We start from the raw sequence: 20,910 nt of genomic DNA on the forward strand, positions 1-20,910 counted from the left end.
AAGAATCCCAGGCTGGCAGCTACTTAGGGAGACATATTGATGATAGAGGCTGCCAAGCAGGGAAGAGACCAGGGGCAAATTGGACTTCTCATTGTAACAGAGATGTGGGGCCATATATGTGTAAAGTGGGTCTTTCAGAACATCTCCCATCATGGAGAGGCAACCCCAGTAGAGGGCTTGGAATAATGACAATATAACTAGTTTAATTTCTTTTCCTGGAAAGTCTAGTTTTTCCTTCTTTGGTTTAACTTTTCCCTGGGATTGATCAGAGGTAATAGGCAGACATGGAATGGAGCTTCTTAGAGCATTTATTTCTTCTGATTACAAGGCAGGGAGAGGGGAGGAACTGAACAGGGCATGCTACTGGTGTGAGTGCTGGCTCGGGTGGAGGAGCTGAAGCCGGGGTTTGAGTGCAGGGAACAGAAGAGCACACATGTGGAGCAGCCCAACTGGAAGGAAGGATATGAGGGCAGCTGTCAGTAATGTAGGAGGCACTGGGAGCAACAGCAAACGATGAGGATCCAACTCCCCTAAGCCCACCCCATCCCTTGATTCCCCTTTTTTCTTCCTTAAGTTAAAAAGCAATTCCTTGAGGCAGCTCAGGCTGCAAGGATCAGAAGTCACAGGTTGGAGAGCTGAGTTTGCTCTGGCCAGCAGAGCCAGGTTCTGGCTGGATGGCAGCTCAGGCCTCCTCAGCGGTGGCGTCGATGCCTGCGTACGTGAAGTTCTCGAACAGCGACATGTTCACGTAGGCCTGGGGAGCAGAGCAAACTTTAGGAGGGGAGGGCCAGGGATGGGGGTGCCCTGGCCTGGAGGTCCTTGACTTCCATGTGGTTGGGGTATATGAAGAGACACTGATTTGTTCTGGAGACTCAAAATGACCCCATGGCCAAGGGTGGTCCTCACCGGCCCAGAGAAGCAAAGTCATCAGACCACAGGTGGGGGGCGCAGGTGAGAGATCCTCATCACAGTTGTTGGACAGGAGTTTTTTCCTGCCCTCATTCAATGAATTGTTCGCTCATGCATTCATTCATTCATTCATTCATTCATTTACTTATCTATTCATAAGGCTATTTTTAATAATTTACCCATATATATGGTTATTTGATCATACCTTCCTTCTTAAGATAGTTTACTATTCTTCCAAGTATTTAGTCATTAATTCATATGAAGAACTTTTTGCATATTTATTTTAATGTATTTCTTCATTTACATTTATCTCATAATTAATTTATTGATATGGGTATTAGATTCAGTTATTTAATTGTGTATTTATTCATATGATTATTGTTTCATCCATCCTCTGATTCCATTCATTCAGTTACTATACCGTTCATTTATCCATCCCCCACTTGGTTAGGTGAACTTTCATGCATTATTCCACTCTGGCTCTGTGCCAGGTGAGGAGAGGTGTCCCAGATGAGAATGGGCTGATGGCCCCAGCAGAGGAGGACAGGCAGGGATTCTGGGACCTGGGACCTGGGGGAAGGATCTGCTGCTGAGGTTAAGCAGCAGCCTTGGAAGAGTTCAGAGGGGCCAAGTGCCCAGCCCAGTGAGAGCTGGAGAGGGGGCTGTGGCCCAGGGCCCCGGGCAGACTGTGGTGCCACTAGCGGTGGGGACAGGGACACAGTCTGGCTCCGATGAGGGGGCCCCCTGTGAGCTTGGTAAGCCCAGCCCCCATCACCCCCAGGCTCCTCACCTTCCTGGCTTCCAGCATTCGGCCCAGCTGCAGTGCGATCTGGGCAAAGGGGGGTCGCTCGTAGGGACGGTCCCGCCAGCACTGCCGCATCAGCTCGTACCTGCAGATGGGAAATCGCTGAGATGAGGGTCAGGGCCCCCTGGGGTGGCGGGGGTCATGGGGCTCAAGGCTGAGGCGACTCACACTTCGTCGTCACAGTTGCGAGGCTGCTCCATGCGGTAGCCCTGGGGCAGCTTCTCGTAGAGCTCGGCACAGGTCATGCCGCAGTACGGTGTGCCCCCTGCAGGAGGGGCAGAGCTCTCTCAGCCAGGGCCTAGGGTGGGGGTGGGGGCGAAGGTGGGGGCACCAGGGGAATGGGGTGAGGGACTCACCAAGGCTCACGATCTCCCAGAGGAGGACTCCGAAGGACCAACTGAAATGAGGAGGACACACTGCATTATTTTCTAGACCCTGGGGCTCAGCAGCTCAATGTCTACCTAGCCCAGCTGTCAGCCCCTCCCAGCCCCTCCTTGTGTCTGCCCTTGGCCAGTGTTGTCTTTGCTCCATTGAAGCTTCTTCACAGCCCCTCCCAGGCTCAACATTTTTACTGTGCACTTCCTGTGGGCCAGGCACCGATCATTCAATGCATATGTTAATTCATTTAACCCTACACCAACTCTATGATATAGGGACTATTATTATCCCCATTTTATAGATGGAGACACTGAGCCACTGAGAGGCGAGCTAGCTTGCCCAAGGTCACAAAGCTAGTAAGTGGCAGAGCTGGGATTCAAACTCTTGCAGTCTGGCTCCAGAGTTCTTGCTCTTAGCTGCCTCTTACATCGTAACAACATCTGTGTGGGTAAGAGGCAGGTAGCACCAGGGTGGGAGTTCTAGTGGAGGCAGGGAAGCTCGAGGGTCTTGGAGCAGAAGCAGGAGGTAGACACGCAGCGGTCAGAGGGGTGTTGGTGTGGCGAACAGTGAGCCAGGCAGGCTAGGCCAAAAGGCTGGGGGCAAGGGGCAGAGCCAGGGCCAGAGCACTGGGCAGGCCAGGTTCCCTGAAGGTAGGAGTGAGGGGGCGGGGGTCATCTAGGGGAGGGAGCACAGAGAGGGCGTCTTGGGGGGTCATGCTCTGGTTAGGTCCTCAGGTGGAGATGACCTGCTCGTCAGAGAGGAAGGTGAAAGCATTCTTTGAGTGGTCTCTCCATTTACCCAGGCATTATCTACCAGCATCCCCAAATCTCTCCAAGTTACCCCCAGTCTCTGAGTCAAACCCAGCCCTAAATCACTCATACTCCAATCCTTCTCCTGAAACACCTTCCAAGATGAAACTCCTTCCAGCTAGCCCCCACTTTCCAACCAAGATGCTGGGCATGGCCAACTGATACCCAAGACACATCTGTGTCACACTTGTGTCACACCGGGAACACACCCTAGGGACGGCCAAGTCATGCTTTGGACTATATGAGACATGTCTGAGGTGTGTCCAGTTACACCTACAAGCGTCCTTGGGGGCCAAACCCTCCTGCCCTTCCCCACCCTCAAACTCACACGTCGCTCTTGGTGGTATAGACGCTGTAGTTCAGAGACTCAATGGCCATCCAGCGCACAGGGAGACGCCCCTGGGAGAGAGTGGGTTGAAGGGATCAGGTGAGGAGGAAGGGCCTGGTTAGCAGCTTCTAGGGGGCAGAGCCAGGTACCGGCCCTGATGAGGAGGACTGCATGAGACTTACCATCGTCTTCTTCACATAAACCTCCTCTCCCCGAGAAAGGCCAAAGTCTGCAATCTTGGAGGCCAGGTTCTCTCCGACGAGCACATTTCGGGCAGCCAGGTCTCTGTGGATGAACTGCAGGCACGGTCAGAAGTCAGGGAAGACGGGATGTGTGAGCCCTGGACTGCGGGGCCAGGGAGGGATCCGGCCCCATGGCTGCCTTCGTGGGCTCCTTCATGCCTCTAGTAGCCCCTTACTCTTCTTCCCACCTACCCAGGCCCCATCCTAGATCAGCAACTCCTGCCTGAGAAAAACCACAGTGCTGGCTGTTATCCCTTCCTTCTTGTGACCTGGGCCACAGCCAAGCTCAGGCTGCATCCTTCTCCTGGAACAACAGTGGGCTTTTCCCCAGTGACCACACTGCACCTTCCCCTCTTTGCATGCTTCCTATTCCCCTCTGTCTGGACCTCTTCCACCCCCACCCCACTGATAAGAGTGGAAAGGCCCTTCTCTTGCCCAAAGTGACCTTCTCTCTTGAGTTCCAGATCCTCCCCACTGGGCCCTCCACCTTCCTCCAAGACCTCCCTCTGCCTTGGCCCCTTCCCCTCTGTTTTCAAAGATATTAAAGACTTCACCAACTTTAAAGTGGACCTCTCATGTCACATCCCCTCCTGCTACTGTCTCTCCTTCCATTCAAGCAGGGTGTCCTTGAACTGGGGCTTGGGCCTCCCCTGCCTGCTCCACCCTCTATCCTCTCCTGGTCAGTCTCACCCATCCCTGGCCACTGGCATCACTATGGTGAAGCTCCCAGACTGTTATTTCTGGCCCAGGCTTCCTTACTGAGTTCTAGGCTGGCATCTACAACCGCTAAGCCAACACCTCCACCAAGATATCCCTCGGATGCTTCGAAAGCAACACCTTCTCCAGACCTGCTTCTTGTCCTGTGTTCTCACCCACTCACCCAGGCCAGCAAGTCGGGGTCACATTCTCCTCTCTATTTCTCAATTCCACATCCAAATAGAGCCTGCTGACTATCTCCTGAAGTCATCCCTGTGGTCTCCCCTCATCCCTCTAGCCCACCTTCCCCCAACACACACACACACACACACACACACACACACACACACACACACACTCACACTCACACACCTGCTTCTCACTCAGGTACTGCATGCCATTGGCAGCATCGCTGGCAAAACGCAGCAGCTGCCGAGAGCTGAGGGTAGAGGCCGTTCCATGTTCTCGGGCAAAAGCTGGATCAGTTTCCAGGACCCGGCTCTTCCGCAGAAAATCTAGCAGGTTCCCATAGGGGGCATATTCAATAGCGATATACAAGTAACCTGGGAGGTGAGGAGCACAGGGTGGCGGTTGATACATAGGCAACCCGGGGCGGCAGCAGTTTCCCCACGGTGCTAGACAGAGACCCCAAAGCACGAAGGAGAATGAGTAGTGATGTTTAGCTGCCCTGAAGCTCCCCACAAGCTACGGATATGGAGGTGATGGCTGATGTTGGGGGTTAGAAGAAGGGGTCTGTGATGAGTTGGGGGCTCACCTCGGTTCTCACAGGCCCCCAAGAGGTTGATGATGTTGGGGTGATGCCCCAATTTGCAAAGAACTTCCAGTTCTCCCGCAAAGTCACGATGGTCATTTTCAGAGGCATACTCTGTGTAAAGAATCCAGTATCACTTTTGTCAGACATAAGCCTGGAGAAAGGGCATGGGCTGGTGAGGGCTGGGATCAGTGGCTGGAGGGAGCCGAGGGCGGTGGTGCTGGGGTCTGTGGGACAAAGGAGAGGGTCTGGGCTGGGACAAGGCTCACTGCCAGCGGACCTTTCAGCATCTTGATGGCTGCGTTCATCTTGAGTCCGTCCTTCTTGATCATGGCCCGGATGACCTGGCCGAAGTTCCCCTCCCCAATGAGATCCTCAAAGGTGATGTCCTCCCATTCCAGCACTGGGTAATTCAGGGGCTCGGGCTGTGGTTTTGGCCGCCGGGTCAGTGTCAAGGTGCCCGAGCTGAACTGCAGGATGGTCTCCTCACCCTTCATAGGATGGGACAAGTGGGCAGAGAGTCCACGAAAGAGCCAGGGGCAATAAGGTGCACAGACAGAGGGTGGTCAGACAAATGGACAGAGACCCAGACAGAGGGCATCCTGGTGGCCAGCCAGGGACTGACAGACAGACAGAGGACACATACTGAGACAGAATCCTATGAGATGGAGCACAGGTGTGCCGTCGGGTGGACCCATGTCCAAGGAGAGAAATGGAGAGGCCACAGCCTGGGGATCAGGTGTGTGGGGCTCTGAAAGAACAAGGAGTGGATAAAACTGCTAGAAGCCATGACATGAGTCAATGAAAGGATGATATTTCTAACATTTAAAACAGAAAAAAAATGGAACGAGCTGTGATGGGGAGCAATGAGCTTCCTGGGATTGTGCTGATCCTACAGCCAGGCTTTTCTGTCACCAGGGATGCTGCGGAGAGGGTTCCGGCCTTGGGCGGTCAGCTAGGGTACACTTACTGAGCACCTGCTCCATGCTAAGCCTGGAGCTGCTGGGAGCCAGTGGAGGGGTTTTCTTCACAGCAGCAGAAGCAGAGATCACCCTGTCCACCCACCTGGCAGCCACCCTCGCTCTCAGAACACCCTAGGACCCGAAGAGAGAAAGAGCATAACAAAGAGGCACATCCACTGCCCCCAGCCGAGCAGGAGCTGGGCCTCCTGGGCAGAAAAAGGACACAGCCGAACAGGACCCCGGGAGCGGCCAGTGTGCAAACTGGAGAAGGATTAAGACCGACCTGGGGGGAGGGGTTCCTAAGTGAGCTGTAGCCCAGCCTGACGGGTGAGGGCTGAGGACATGGGTCACACAGATTCACACAAAACATGGACAGCTGAAGGCACACGCCAGAGTGCACACACATGTTCTAGTGGTGGACAGGATGCAGGGGCATCCTTGAGAGGTACACACAGACATGTGCACACAGGAACACAAGCAGAGGGACACACGTGTCAGGGACACAGGCCTACACACATGGGGGCAATCACAGGGAGGTACACGTGCATTCCTGCACACACACCCCTCTGCACCCAGGCACGTATAGCAGGGATACATCTTGATGTACGATAGGATATATACACACTCAGGCCGCCTTCCCACCTCCTTCCTATGACGGTGGTTCCCAGAACCCTCCCCCAACTACAGCAGTGGCAGCTTTCTGTGCGCACTGACCTCAGAGGGAGGCCAATGCAGCCTGGAACAAAGAGGCTGATTGAATCCCTGAAGGGAGTTTTTTTAAAGGCATGGCAGAGACAATAGCTTGGACACTAGGCTTTCTATCACAAGGATCAGCCCTTGAGAGAGAAGAGGGGTTTGTGGGTTTTTTTTTTCTGAAATGCCGAGGCTTGGCTGTAAATATAAGGCGCCCAGGCATGGAGGAACAAGGGCGCAGTTTGAATCATAAGTGACAACAGTGGGGAAGATCCCAGAGGGGAGAGAGGTGGGAGGAGGTGATGAGAGGAGGTGACACTGGGTCCCTGAAGAGGCGCCTGTGCCCGCCACCCCCATCCCCCTTGGTGTGGGCCTGCCGGCTCGAGGGACGTGGACCACAGAAGGACAGAAAACTCAGGTTTACAGGGAAGCCAAGAAGAGTGGAGGTGTGTGTTTCCTCTCTCAAGGAGTGACAGGTGAAGCTGCAGGTTGAGCTCAACGCGAGAGCGATAGAAACAGCTGTGGGTGGGCTTTAGAACAGCCATAGCAGCGGGTCTAAGGGCCACAGAATACGCTGCCCTCCACAGGGTACAAGGAAGCACCTGGGAGTTCTGAGTCTCCCCCAGGAGGCCCTGGGATCCACAAGGATGGAGGCTGGGACGAAGAACTTGCAGTGTGAGTGCCCCATTGGCAGGGGGCCACAGAAGGGCTGAGGACATCGGCCAGGGCTGCCTGCAGATGGAGGCTGGCTCCCCAGCCCAGGAGGGCCTGCCGGGACAGAGGCCAGTGTGAAGGCCACCTGTTCCCCGTGTGGCACCAGGCTTCCTAGGCTTACATCGGCCCGAGTGAGGAGGAGGAGGATCCTGAACTGACCACAGTGAAACATGGACATAACCAAGTGATTCTGAACTGGGGGTATTAAATACTTTGCCACTAGTGTAAGTGAGCTCATAAGTTGAGTTCAATTCTAGAGAAATAAAGATAATTATATATCCTACCCTTGTGTGCGGTTGAGTGTAGCCTTATACCTACGACATAAACACGCATGTGGGTGCGCACACACACACACTTGCTGTGTGCAAATACTGGGGTGTACATAGACAGGAACACATACACAAAGGGTCTGCCCACACGTGCCCTGGGGCGGGTACAGGGGACTGACCGATCCCGACTGGTAGGTGAAGGTGCGTCTGCGATGCAGGCAGCTTCTTCGGATGCACACCAGGGTTAGGAGGGCAGCCAGGATGGTGAGGCAGGTGGCGGACACAGAGCCCACCACAGCCAGGACCAGCTGTTGGTCCAGGCCCTCTTCAGGCGCCTGGATCTCTTGGACTGGGCCCTCGCTCTGCAGCCCTGGACACAATAAGAGAGGCAGATCATAGGGATGCACAGGTCAGGGAACTCAGAGGCCAATGTGGGGTCACACAGAGGAAGAGGTCAGAGATTCTAGTGCCAGGGAGGGAGCCGGGGTGCCAGGCCTAGGGCCAGTGGGTCACTGGAATGATATGATTTCCCAACACTAGGTCAAGGGGTCATAAGAAAGGAAGAGTCAGGGTCCCCAGTACCAGGGCTCAAGTGACTTGCTGGGAAGGGCCTAGGATGCTCTAGCTCCAAGGCAGGGGATACGTGGATGGGGAGAGCACTGAGACTGACCCCAGGGCCCAGGAGTCCCCCCTGGCCCTGCCCTCTCACCGTTGCCCAAGGTGGACTCCTCTACCACGTTGCTCCAGTCACCGGGGCCCTGGACACTGGCCCGCACGCGGAAGAGGTAGCGCGTGCTGGCGTTGAGGCCACGGACAATGGTGCTCGTCTCCTCGGGCCTGTCCACGTCCATCCACAGCGGGTCTCCTGAGCCCCCAGCCACCTGCACCTCCACGATGTACTTGGATATAGGCCCAGCCGGAGGCTCTGGGCGCTGCCACACCAGCTGAATCTCCGAGTCTGAAAGGGCCTGGGCATGGAGGTGTCGGGGTGCTGGGGGCCCTGGGGAGATGGGGGTGGGAAGGCAGGGCTCAGATGGGGCCAGACCGCGTGGCTGTGGGGTCGGATAGATCTGCTCTAACTGTGTCCCCTGCTCTGCAGAACCCAGAATGCGAGCCACCCCGCCAGCCTCCTCCTCCCTTCCGGGGCTGAATTCCTCTCCCTGAGCTTCTGCTTCCCCTGGTTCTCCTTACATCCCAAGTCTTCCTGGTGGTCCAGATCCTCCCAGTGCCCTGGGTCTCCCCCATGTGCCCCCTAAGATCTGTTTTCCCCCAAGTCCCATGTCCTCCTGGGGCCCTACATCCTCCCCATGACTCTTGTTCTCCACGTGAACTACGACCTCCCTGTGCTCTCCTCTGCCCACATGCTCCTGGTATCCCGTATCCTCTGTCACATCCTCCCTGTGTTCATGTGTGCTTGACATCCTAGGTCCTCCTTCTGCCATGTTTTCATGTCCTGTATTCTCTCCATGTCCATCCAGGATCCTATGCCCTCCCATGTCCTTTTGGGTCTCACTTGCTCCTGTGTCCCTTGTGCCCCCTCCTACTGAGCCCACCACCCCCTTCCGGAGCATACCGCTGGGGGGCAGAAGCACACGTGCGGGGGGTGAGGCAGGGCCCAGGAGGGTACAGTGGTAGAGCCGCACATCCAGCTGGTAGTGGGTGCCAGGCGTGAGTCCGGTCAGGAGGGCGGTGCGGGCCTGGGGGGACGAGACGTTCTCCCGCCGCTCCTGTCCCCGGGCCCCGTCCCACAGGCGCAGCAGGAAACCATCGCCCACCAGTGGCCCCGGCACCGAGGGTAAGGACCAGCTCACTCGCAAACGGTCGGGGCCCTCCACATGCCAGCCCTCCAGCCATGGCTGCAACAAGGGCTCTGGGGCCAGAGGTCAGGGGTCAGAACTGTCCGGTGAGTCCTTGGAGCTGGACAGGATAGTGGTCCCCAGGGGACAGGGTGCAACAACCTCCAGTGGGAAAGGCAGGGGGCCCTGGGGTGGACAATACATGACAGCCCCTGAGTGCATAGAACAGTGACCCCTGGGGGGACAGAAAGGGGTGACTCTTGGCCTCTCACCAGGACAGTCTGTGGTCATGAGGGTGGGAGGCCCCCAGGCTCCCTCCCCGCCTTCTCCCGGCCGGCTCAGCTGCACACGGACACTGTACCCTGTCTTCGGCCTCAGGTTCATTAACGTCACGTTCTCACTGGGGTCCACTGGGGGCGGGGTGGGCAGCTCACATCATTCAGCCCCGGTTCCTTCCAGAAGCCACCACCCTCCCTGCAGCCCCTCTCTTCTCCTTACACGTCTCCCTCCCTCTCTATTCCTCCTCCCCTCATTAATGCCTGATACCCCGCCCCGCTCCAGCCACCCTGCTCTGTCCCTGGCTCCCTCCCGACTCACCCACGATGGTGGACCAGGCCATGGTGCTATCCTGGGGCCGGTAGTGCAGGCGGACGGAGGCGATGGGTCCGTCCCCAGAGAAGGAGACCAGCGGGGAGACAACGAGCTGGCGGCTCTGCTTGGCCAGGAGCCGAGGGGTGGTCAGGGGCACTGGGGGCACTGCCAGGAGGCTCGGGGTGAGGCGTGCCCCAGACAGCACCCCCAGTCCTCAGAAATGGGAGCAGACTCTGTGTTCTGGGCATCAAAGAGATTGCTAGTCTCCGTTTAGATCTGGGGACCCCCTGGGCTGGGGAGAGACCAAGTCTAACAGATGACCAGAGTGGCCAGGGCACAGGGAGGATGGCTGGAGGCGTAAGGATTCGGCAATAAGGACATGAAGGTGTCCCAAAAGATGTTAAGTGAGGGAGTGGCATGGCCAGTTTTTTTTTTTTTTAATTTTGAAATTTTTTAACGCACAGAAAGAACGTCCCAGAAACAGAACAGGTATTGACTTATTAACGATGAAACACTATATAAAGAAAACTCCTCCCCACTTAGTAAATAGGAATATAGTGCAAATAGATGTGAAAGGAGGTGAACACTTTAGGATTTAAATGACAAAGTTGTATACAATATTCACATATGGCTTATTATCTCATAGCAATATTATTTTCATAATGATGTATACGACATTTGTACTTATTGGTAAGATGCTTTGGGCGGGGGGTTGAGGAAGGGCACCCCCCTGTGCAGTGTGGTGGCAGGCAGAGAGGCCTGAAACCCATCTCAGCGTCACCCTGCTCTCTGCCCTTCCCCTACCATTCATCACTCTCTAAATTAAAAAAAGAGTAGTAGGTAATGAAGCACCTGCTCTACCTGGAGGCTTCACATGCATGGTCTCAAATTCTTATAGCTGCAGGCAGGGCTCCTCACCCCTGTGTTATAAATGATGAAGCAGGCTCAGAGACATTGAGCAACTTGCTTAAGGACACACAGCCAGGGTTTGAACTAGGTCTGTCTGGCCAGGCCACCTAAAATCAGTCCATTCTACCCCACAACAGCCTTTGCGCTCCTGCTCGGCTTCCTCTCTCCATGGTCACTGCCTCTGTTCTGCTTTAGCTTTTCTCTCCAGGTTATTGCGTTAATACCTTAACTGGTTCCCTTGCCTCTTCTAAATATTTTCCAGAAGACTTTCAAAGAAGAGTGGATGGTTGGAAGAGGGGCGGGGAGGGCCAAGGAGGATGCAGGGGTGTGAGCTGAGGGGGTGAGAAGGAACAGTGGTGTCAGGCAGGAATACTCATGTCAGGAGGAAGTGCTGATCTGGAGGGAGATGAAGGCCCGGCTTGGACGCTACAGAGCCCAGGGACCTGTGGCTCAGGCATGGGGTTACATGTCCTGGAGGTGGCTGGATACTAAGTGGGCCCCTGAGTCATATACCAAGTAACTGCCACACTGACTTCAGAACCAGACCTTCACTACATGGAGGTCCCACTAAATGGGTCTAGAGCCCAGGAGAGGGGTCCAGGCTGCAGGTCATACATATCTGGGAGTTGCTAGGGAACAGATGACATTTTAACTAATAATAACAATAAATGTCAACATGTACTGAGCACGTACCCTGTGTCAGGCACTGTGCTAAATGCTTAAATGCATCATCTAATTTAATCTTCACAGCAACCCTATCGAGGGAGCACTGATATTCTCATTTTAAAGAGTGAGAAGCAAGCTATGAGGAGCTAAGTGACTTGCTTATTATGTGACGGAGCTAGAATTTGTGGTGAGGATTCACAGCCAGATTGTCTGGGTCCAAAGCCTGGGGAGAGTGGGAAGAGAAAGGGGTGCGCAGCTCACATCATTCTCTAATACTTCCTGGGGGTGGAGGAGGCTGCAGAGTTGGGGGCGGGTGGGAAGCAGAGTCTGACAGTGAGAAAGAGGAAGATGAGTACGAGGTCCAGGCTCATGTCAGGGGAAGTGGGGGGTGTCGGGGTTGGAGGAAAAGAGGAGCCAAGAGGTGGGAGGGAGTGTGAGTGTCAAGGCTTATGGTGCTGGAGAAGGTGAGGGACACCAAACGGGGGTGGGGGTGCTCTGCTCTGAGCAATCCTGGGCACTGGCAGTTCCCTCTTATTCATCAGGAATCACCTCTGGGAAACAGAGCAGGTCACCCTCTGAGCTTCCCTGTCCTCGCACTGAGTGACCTGTGGTGTGACTCGGGGCGGGGGAGGCAGCATCCCAGAGGCAGAGTGAAAGGCACTGTGTGTCTGTGGGCAGGGTTTTGGGGAGGCAGTGATGGGAAGCATCACCTGGGCAAGGCTGGAGGGTGTCCCATTCCTGGGGCATGGGATGCCTTTTCCAAATGAGATTGAGCTGTGCTCCAGCCTGGACACTGTCCAGTCCAGGCCTCAGGCTGATAACAGGCCTTCTTCTCTGCCTGGTATTGGGCTATGACCTTAGATGCCCAGTCTGAGCAGCATGGGCTGGTGCCTGCTGTGCCTGCTATCCAGCCTCCAGGGCCATGGGACATCACTGACCTTTGACGTTGACCCTGAAGCGTCGGCTGTCCTGGCCACCAGATGTGGACACACGGCACTCCCAGAGCCCACTGTCCCCAAGGGTCAAGCGGGGCACCTCGAACTCGGCTGTGGTCTTGTCTGGCTCCACAATGGCCTTGGTGGACTGAGAGAGACAGGGGAAGGGGTCAGACCACAGAGAATGTGCATCACGTAGCAGACACACGTGTCTGTCCAGACTGATAAGGGGACAGAGGCTGGATGGCGGTCCCTCAGCAATCAGCCTGACCCCACTTGAGCTGTAGGCAGAGCCTGCAGAAAGCCCCAAGGGCTCGGGGCCTGGAGGGGCGGGGCCCGGGTTGGGGTCTCGGGGCTGACCAGGAGCACTGTGCCGTCCGGCTTACGCAGCTCCATGCTGCCCCGGACTGGGAAGGGGTTCCCCGCAGCCGCACAGTTGATCCGGGGCATCGTCTCTAAGTTGAACTCCAGTTCTGAGACCACGTCCAGGATCTGGGGGATCCGGTCTGGGGAGAGAGGGGACACTCATCCTGGAGGCCCTGCGGGGGCAGACATGTGACTGCCAAGGCACCCCTCCTCCCGAGTCCTGCATCTTGGTGCAGGCACTGCCTGTGGCCCAGTCACCCCAGCCTGAAGGCCAGCACAGTCCCATGTGACTCCTCCAGGGCTGTCACGCCCACCTCTGATTGCTCCTGAGTCTACCTCCTGCTCCCTCCCTATCCTCACATCCTCCTACACCGAGACAAGACCCCTCCAGCCTCACAGCTGGAATGCTGGTTTCTGGGCCCTGCTACAGATCCTCCAGGCTCTCCAGCTCCCACTCCCCACTTAGCAGCTGTGGTCCTCTCTCAAACACAAATCTGACGGCTCTGTGCCTCTTCAACCATTCCCTGCTGGCCTATCATATTGAGTGGAAATCCTATAGCCTGCTATTCAAAGGCCCCAAGATTTGACCTCTTCTGACCACTCCTCCAGCCCCCCACCACTCCACCATCCTGGTACTCGAGGCTGAGTCCTCAAACCCCACCCTTTGACCTTCCTCTCTCTCGAGCTGTCTTCCTCTTGTCCTTCATATCCCATCTCAGATGGTGCCTCTTCCCAGAAGCCCTCTCTGACCCTCTCAGGCTGGTCAGGGCCTTCTCTGGGCTCCCACCCACTCTGGGCTGCTGCCCACCCCTGTACGGATGATGCAGGCTGGTAGTGAGAACTTCTAGACCATGAGCTCCCTGAGGACAGGACTTACAGCCTGGGGATGTGTCAGGTGAAGGTTGACTTGTTTTGAGAGATGCTCATACCTGACTTTTCACAGTGCACTCCATGCCACCCGGAGGGGCAGACACAGCCGCTGAAGCGGTCACAGGTGCCACCATTCTGACACTGACACTGGAGGCGGCAATCAGCCCCAAAATGGCCTGGAGCACAGGCTGGGAACAGAGAGGGTGTGCTTAGAAGGGCACAGGTCAGGGGATAATGAGGGCACAGCTGGGGACAGGCTGGGTGGAGAGAGCACTGGTCAAGTGAGCAGGGGACTGTGGAGGGATTGGTGTGTAAGTCAGGGCCAGAGTGAAGGGGCTGGGTGGAGCTTGTGGCTAGCTGTCTGGTCAGGGACCACAGAGGGTGGGCTAGCCCATACCTTCCTGGCACTGGCTCCCTCTCCAGCCAGATCCACAGGAACAGCCATAGGGGTCCGGGAGGCAGAAGGTGAGGCCCTGGCAGCCTGATGTGCCTGGACACTGCTCCTGGCAGCTCTGCCCAAAACGGCCCTCTCTGCAGGCTAGAAACAGGGCAGGGTGCTCTGCTGGGCCCCAGGGTGCAGGACCTGCTTGGTATCCAAGCTGCATCCTCATGGTTCAAGAGTCTTCCCCCAGCCAGGCATCCTCTTTTGTCTAGGTCCTAGCACTGCCCAGCCTCCTTACCCTGCTCACAGCGGGTACCAGTGAATCCAGGGGGGCACACACACTCGCCGTCCTGGTCGTGGCAGACACCTCCATGAAGGCAGCCTGGGCATTCCTTGGTACAGTCTTGTCCCCAGTGCCCTGCCCCACAGCCTGCAGGAAAGTGCTTTTAGCAGCTGACTCTCACCCCTCTTGACCACTGGTGCTGAGGACTTGGGGTGGCCCTGGGGATCCACAGGAAGTACCCATTGGGCTCCCAGCTTCCCACACCATCCACCACCTCTGCCCTCTGCTCCTGACCTCGCACGATGAGCCGAAAGAAAGCGCTGCCCAGTGGGCTGGCTTCCAGGTAGGTGGCACTGTAGATGCCGCTTGAGGGTGGCTGCACGTTTGGGAGCTGCAGCAAGAACCGCCTGTCCTGGACCTCGTGCCAGTCCAGGGTGTAGAAATAGGATCCTGGGGGCATAAACTGGGGCCTCAGTGCCACACGAGAGTTAGTGTCCCCTCCCTTTGCCCACCTCAACCCGTCACATCAACGTGTGCCATGCAGAGTGATCAGACCTGGGAGAAGTTACCAGAGAGTATCAGTACCCAAGCCAGAAAGCTGGGAAGCATCCTCTTCTCTACGCTCCACCAGTCACTCAGTAAACCAAGTCCTGTTTGGTCTATCTCCCCCTCATCTCCTAGAGCTCTTCACTTCCCTCCATGCCCACTGCCACCATCCCGCTCCCAGCTTCCCAGCCTTCCAAGCAGTCTTTCTGCCCCAAGTCGTCCCCCTTTCCACCCATCCTCCACTCAACAGCCAATGAGATTCTTTTCCAATAGATTCCTCCATAGTTCCCCAGCTTAAGCTCTCCAATAGTTCGCCACTGCCCGCAGGACAACAGCCAACTCCTTAGCACATCATTTTCACCAGTTTGGCCACTGCTTAGCCCTCTAGCCCCATACCTCTCCGCATCCTGCCTGACTCCGAACATCCCTGAATTCCTAAATTGTCTGTATCTGTTCTAGAAACACCGTGGTATCTCAGAGCTTCCTGCCTTTGCTCTTGTCACTCCTCCTCCTGGAATGTTCTTCCCCTCTTCTTTGTGGCTAATTTCCAGGAGCCACTCCCTCCAGGACTGGTGGACTCTAACATTAGGGTCCTTGTCCCCGACCATCTCTTCTTGCCTCTTTGCTCAGGACAGAATAGAGATTCTAGGGGAGCGCGGGTCTGCCTGACTCTCCACATCTCTCATTAATTCAGGGGGCCTGGACATCAGGAGGCAAACCCCCAGCCCAAGAGAAAGATCCTCCCCTTTTAGGAGCCCAGGGACGTAAGAAGCAGCCAAGGGGCTGTGGGTCTGAGGGTGCGGGCAGGAATCTTTGGGGCCGCAGAGAGAAATGGCTTCCTCCTGGGGAGGGGAGGGCAGAGGGCCTGATAGGGCGAGAGTTGGGGCAGAGCTGGGCTGAGATCCCCAGGTCTGCCCAGGCCCCTACAAGTGTGTCTGGACAAATCTCTGGAAGAGGCTAAACTTCCCTAGCCTGTGCTGAGTCTTTGTTACCAGCTCTCTTCTGTCCCATGGGGACTGCTGCTCCCTGCCAAGTGGGCTATATGACAGCATCTGCTAACTCTCAGGGAGACTCGAAGGTTGGGGGTTAACATAGCGCTGATTTGAGGGTGACAGAGAAAGAGGTAGTTGATCAGGAGGCTGCTGGTCCTCTGGGCGCAGTAGGACAGCTCAGACCTAGAGATGAGATGGATTCAGGTGCTTCCTACAGACCTGGTCCAGGGGAGAGGATGTGCTCTGGAGGCTGGCAAGAGCGGGTAACAGGTATGTGGAGTGACAGGTGTGTCAGGGGCCAAAACTGGGACCACCGAGGGCCATGGAGGTGTTGGGGTGTCAGACCTACCGGTTTACCTGCCCACCCAGTTTCGATGCCCCTCTCACCGTTGCTTTTCCAGATCACATCTGTCTGCTTCTCCTTGCGCACGCGGGCGGCAAGTACAGCCGTGTCGCCCTTGTTCACCGTGTGTGTGACCTTGTCTGGGAGCAGGTGGGCTGCGGGGGGCGGAGGGCGGGGTCAGGGGTCCAGGACAGCCCCCTCTCCCCCTACCCAACCCGGGCTGCGGCCAGACTCACCCCCGGGGCTGTTGTGCACGTAGAGGACGCGCGTGCGCCGAGCCCCCGCGCCGCCCACGCAGGAGAAGACGCCCACCAGGTCCGAGGGCTGCGAGAAGCCGCGCAGTGTCACCTGGCGCGAGCCGTTGCGGTCCAGGTGCAGGGGCTGCCAGGGCCGGGGCGAGCGCACGATGCGGTCGTCCTTCTCCAGCAGCAGCGGGGGCCCCCAGGCGTCCGAGCCTCTGCCCACCCCAGCCTCCCCGGACACACAGGTCAGGAAGAAGCGCTGGGGCTCGGTCAGGCGCAGGTCAGCCAACAGCGTCAGGTCCACCGCCGCGCCTAGGACGAGACACCAACATCCTCTGAGCTGGCGAGGTCCCGCCTTCACCCCTGCCCTGCCCTCCCCCTCTCGTCCCCCCCTCCCCCCGCCCCAAGACTCCGCACTTATCAGGCACGGCCACCCCACTCCCTTCCTGTCCCTTTCCCCTTTCCCATGTACTGCCCCCTTTCCCTCAACTTGCTTAGTCCTAAAAGAACAAAAAGGAAAACAAAGCCCCTTCTCTGGCCTCATCCTCTCTCTTCTCCTGCCAGATGGCTTCCCTGGACAGCCCAGCCTTCGGAAAGAAAGAATGATCTATGCTCTCCGTCTCCATTTCCTCACTTTATTCCTGGCAGTTCCCTTTCCTGACCTGTCTCTACAACACTCTGCAAATGGGAGCTGCTCACACTGCCCTGCCCCTGCACCCCTCATCATGAGGGTGCAGGCTAGGAGAGCCCCAGAGAACAGAAGTGTCTTGGTGGGACCCCTCCCTGACACTCTGGAAATCTAGACTTGTTTGCTGTGCTAGGATTTAAGGCGAGAGAGGCAGAATTCTGTAGCCGGGTGGTGAGGGTGCAGAAAGGAAGAGATCCCTGGGTCCAGCAAAAGGCCAGAAGCAGGGAGGGCAGGCCCAGGGGAAGACTTGGGGCCAACACACACAGAGACAGGAGATGATCCTTGCTCTTGGTCTTCCAAAGAGCTCCCAGTCCCAGTGGGGAGACAGACATGGATGTGCCTGTCAAATGCAGGGCACTGTGCAGGGTGTGCTGAGAAGGGACATGTAACCTACCTTGGGGGAGGCAGGGGGTGAAGAGGTGCCTCCTGGGAGAGCAGAGCAGAGTACAGTGAAGGGTAGGAATGGGGACAGGGAGAGGTCAGTGGTAGGATGGCCATTCTAGGCTAAGGACATATCCTGAGTACAGGTGTGGAATGAGAAAGACCACGGTGTGGACAGGGGATGTCCAAGTTCAGCGCGGCATGGCTGGGGCACCAGCGTGAGGCTGGAGCAGGGAGAGGCTGAGTAGAGCTGGGGTCCAGGCCTGTGCTGAGCTCTGCGAGCCTCCTCAGCCCTGGGACCCCACATCTTCCTGAGCCCCTCCTACTCTGTCCCTGTTCACTGCTAAATAGTTAGTTAGCTTAAATGCTACTTAGCTTATCAGTCGATGCTCTTTGAGAGCCGGCCATGAGTAAATGAAGGTAGCATTAGCTGACTACCTGTTGTGTGCTGAGCACCTGTTTTCCGTTGGATGCTCACACCCTCCAGAATTTGAGGTCTTTCCATTCACATAGGTGGGTAATGATTATTTTCCAGACTTCCTCTAGCAAATTCGCCTCCTACCCGGGCTTTCAGCTCAGGCCTGCATTTCCATCAGTTCTCCCCAAACCTGCTCCTCTCCTGTGTGCCCTGTCTCAGCATACGGCAAAAACCACCCAAGATACAAACTCCAAAGTCATCTCATACTCTTGCTGTCATAATTAATGTTTATTGGAGGTCAGTTATATGCCAGGTACTTTACTTATGTTCTCTCATTTTATCATCCCAACTATCCCGGGAGGTGGGTGTTATTATCTTAATTTCATAGCCAGTGAATGGAAGGTTCAGAGAAATAACTTATATGCCCAAGGTCATATAAGATTAGTAACTGGTACAGCCAGGTTTTCTGACTCTGTAAAGTCCACACGATGAAGCATTATGCTGGCTGCCCCAATCAGTCACAAAGAATTCTGCAAACTCTCTTTCCTCAAAGCATTTTGACTTCATCCCCATCTCCAAGCCCACCCTTGTAAATGCTCATCCTTACTCCCTGGGACCATCCTGACAGCCACATCCCTCCTTCCTCAATTCATTCTCCAAATGAATCCATCGAAGACCTTGTGTCTCTTGGACTATCACCTCTCATGGCTCCCCATTGCCCTCAGGATGCAGTGCTTGTTTTTGAGCCCCCTTGCTGCTCACACCACCCCACCTGCTGCGGCCCCTTCAGGAACTTTCTCTCCTGTGCACTTCTGTGCCTCGGAGACTTGCATCTATTGTTCTGGCTGCCTGGAATGAAGACCATCCCTCTTAGTGGAGTCTCTCCCAACTCCCTTTCCATCTATTACCCTGAAGCAGAGTAAGCTGACTACTCAGTGCTCCTCTGGATGGAGCTCCTTGTGTCTATCTGTTCAGTCCTCATCCCGTGTCCCGTGCCCCTCCAGTAGACCATGAACCACTCAAAGGAAGCATTTGTGTTTTAATCCTCTTGGGCAGGTTAGTGAAGGAATCGGTTATTCAGAGGCCCTTACCAAGTGCTTTGTGTAAATTACCCCATGTAAACCCCTAACAGCCATAGGAAGTCGGCATCACTTAATCTATCGTAAGGATCTAGAGGCTGTCTGCCTCTCAACCAATGGCCCTCCACTTAGCACAGCTCCTGGAATATTGTTGGTGCTTGCTCAATGTCTGTCAAATGAATAACTGAGTGAGTCCCACACACTGGCCATAGGAGCCTCCAATGAAAACCTCGTGGGGCCCAGGGGCCCAGCTTCTCCCCACTGATGTTAAAATTCAACACAGTCAAGGACTCCTTCCCTCCCCTCCCCCAATCCCTAGTGCCTGCCTGGGTTTTCCGGGCCCAGATCCCACTTTCTAGTGGGTCAGGGTGTGGATGAAGTTGATGGCAATGTTGATAGGGTTTCCTGGGGGCGGGGGGAAAGTCAAGGCCATGAGGTCAGGGGGGCCGGGGCGTGGGGAGACTTACCAACATGAGAAGCCAGGAAGAAGATGGAGAGCAGCAAAGGAGGCCCCAGCCAGACCATACTCCAGCGGCTGACCAGGCCAGCCAGGACACGTAGGCCCACGGTCAGTCGCTCTGGGTCTGGCTTCTCAGCCTGTGCTGTCAGTGTGTGTTGGTTCTGGGGAGGAAGAGGAAATGAGTTAGCTTGAGTGGGAGGGGGGGCAGGGGAGAGGGGTGGGGAGGCCTTATCCTGCTTCTAGGCCTCTAGGCCCCCCTAGCCCGGCCCCCACGAGGCTGGGGATGGGTGTGGCCTGGAAGGCCCAGGAGTGGGATCACTGGAGGTGGGGGGAGGGTTGTGGCAAGGACAGACCTGGGGACTGTTGGACTGTTTCCCTTCGCCTCTTCTCCCTGTGGTCCTCAGTCTTGCCAGTGCACAGGAGGCAGGAGGCAGGAAAGGGAGGAAGCCAGTGGCTTCCTCCTATTGAGATGGGATGGGGGGAGGATATTGTTCTGGGGTCTGCCCTCCCCCAGCATGTACACACAATTCCTCATGTGTGCGCCCCAAGGATCCTTTTGTTACATACATGAACTGCGCCCCAGGACATGGTTACATGCATGTCCTAGAGAGCAGTTCATGTATGTAACATAAGGATCCTTGTGGGCCCAGCAATGTACACAAAGGAACAAAAAAACTCACACCCAGAAACACCCTTTGATTCAATCGTGTGTAACTCATTTCACAGATGGGAAAACTGAGGCCTGCAGTGCCTGAGGGTTCTCTGAGGTCATGGCGAGGCTGGGACTTGAACTTCTGGCTTAGTTGCTCCTCAAGGGCTCACACTAAGCAGACCCAAGGGAACGCAAAGGAAGTGAGTCTCTTTTGTTTACAGTCCTTAGCTTAAGCCACTAACAGAGACTTTAGTGCATTGTCACCTGTGGTCATTATCCCTGGGCACCGGGGCAGCGGAAGGTCCACCCAGGGAGCGTGCACACTCTTGAGGGCTGACAACAGCCTGGGAGCAGTCCCAGCCCCTTGACAGAAGCTCAAAGGCTCGGTTCATCTTGCCTCTGCTGTGCCGCTTGTCTCTCACTGGCAGTTCCCAGAGTAGAACATGGCCCATGGGTCTGGAACGCCTGTGCGGGGGTCTGTCCTTGCAGGGAGCAGTTGGAGCCGGCAGCTGGCCAGGGCTCGCTGGTGAGACCTGTGGCTCCCCTGGTCTGGAATGGAGTGGTGGGGGTGGGGTGAGACTTGGTGGCAGCTCAGGTGACTGTCTTGGGAGTCCAAGCCCTCCCTTTGGGGCTGGGACATCTTCCCAGAGCCTGTTCTTTGGTGAAGTCTGGACTCTCCTCTAGACCCACCAGGTTCTAGTTCTCTATTCTGGGGAAGCTGGGCTCCTACAGCC

General features: G+C 56.0%; 1 protein-coding gene across 2 annotated transcripts; it reads right to left on the bottom strand.

Annotated features, from left to right (window-relative positions):
- Nucleotides 1-290: 290 nt before the first annotated feature.
- Nucleotides 291-19,924, bottom strand: TIE1 (tyrosine kinase with immunoglobulin like and EGF like domains 1). Of its 2 annotated transcripts, XM_031464963.2 has the most exons (24): nt 19,878-19,921; nt 19,532-19,685; nt 16,493-16,810; nt 16,301-16,411; nt 14,670-14,825; nt 14,391-14,522; nt 14,108-14,248; nt 13,770-13,898; nt 12,835-12,980; nt 12,478-12,622; nt 9,971-10,129; nt 9,646-9,783; nt 9,151-9,447; nt 8,287-8,577; nt 7,757-7,947; nt 5,220-5,430; nt 4,943-5,053; nt 4,540-4,730; nt 3,412-3,525; nt 3,230-3,300; nt 2,071-2,111; nt 1,883-1,979; nt 1,700-1,799; nt 291-754 (listed from the first exon to the last, which is right to left on the bottom strand). In XM_031464963.2, the coding sequence occupies exons 2-24, from the start codon at nt 19,587-19,589 to the stop codon at nt 683-685; spliced, it is 3,420 nt and encodes a 1,139-aa protein (XP_031320823.2). In that variant the 5' UTR covers nt 19,590-19,685; nt 19,878-19,921; the 3' UTR covers nt 291-682. The 2 variants fall into 2 exon arrangements, 1 of the variants encoding a protein (XP_031320823.2); XR_004140741.2 differs by lacking the exons at nt 291-754; nt 1,700-1,799 and having other exon boundaries at nt 3,412-3,514; nt 19,878-19,924.
- Between the last annotated feature and the right edge of the window lie 986 nt (nt 19,925-20,910).

Source organism: Camelus dromedarius, chromosome 14 (assembly GCF_036321535.1).
Source record: "Camelus dromedarius isolate mCamDro1 chromosome 14, mCamDro1.pat, whole genome shotgun sequence".
Taxonomy (NCBI): domain Eukaryota; kingdom Metazoa; phylum Chordata; class Mammalia; order Artiodactyla; family Camelidae; genus Camelus; species Camelus dromedarius.

What these genes read in the sequence shown, in the direction of transcription:
- TIE1 (XM_031464963.2), bottom strand. Translation starts at nt 19,589, where the DNA reads ATGGTCTGGCTGGGGCCTCCTTTGCTGCTCTCCATCTTCTTCCTGGCT. An exon ending in CTTCCTGGCTTCTCATGTTG is followed by an intron (nt 16,811 to 19,531) that starts GTAAGTCTCCCC and finishes GTCTCGTCCTAG; the next exon opens with GCGCGGCGGTGGACCTGACG. An exon ending in TATACCACCAAGAGCGACGT is followed by an intron (nt 2,112 to 3,229) that starts GTGAGTTTGAGG and finishes TCCTCATTTCAG; the next exon opens with TTGGTCCTTCGGAGTCCTCC.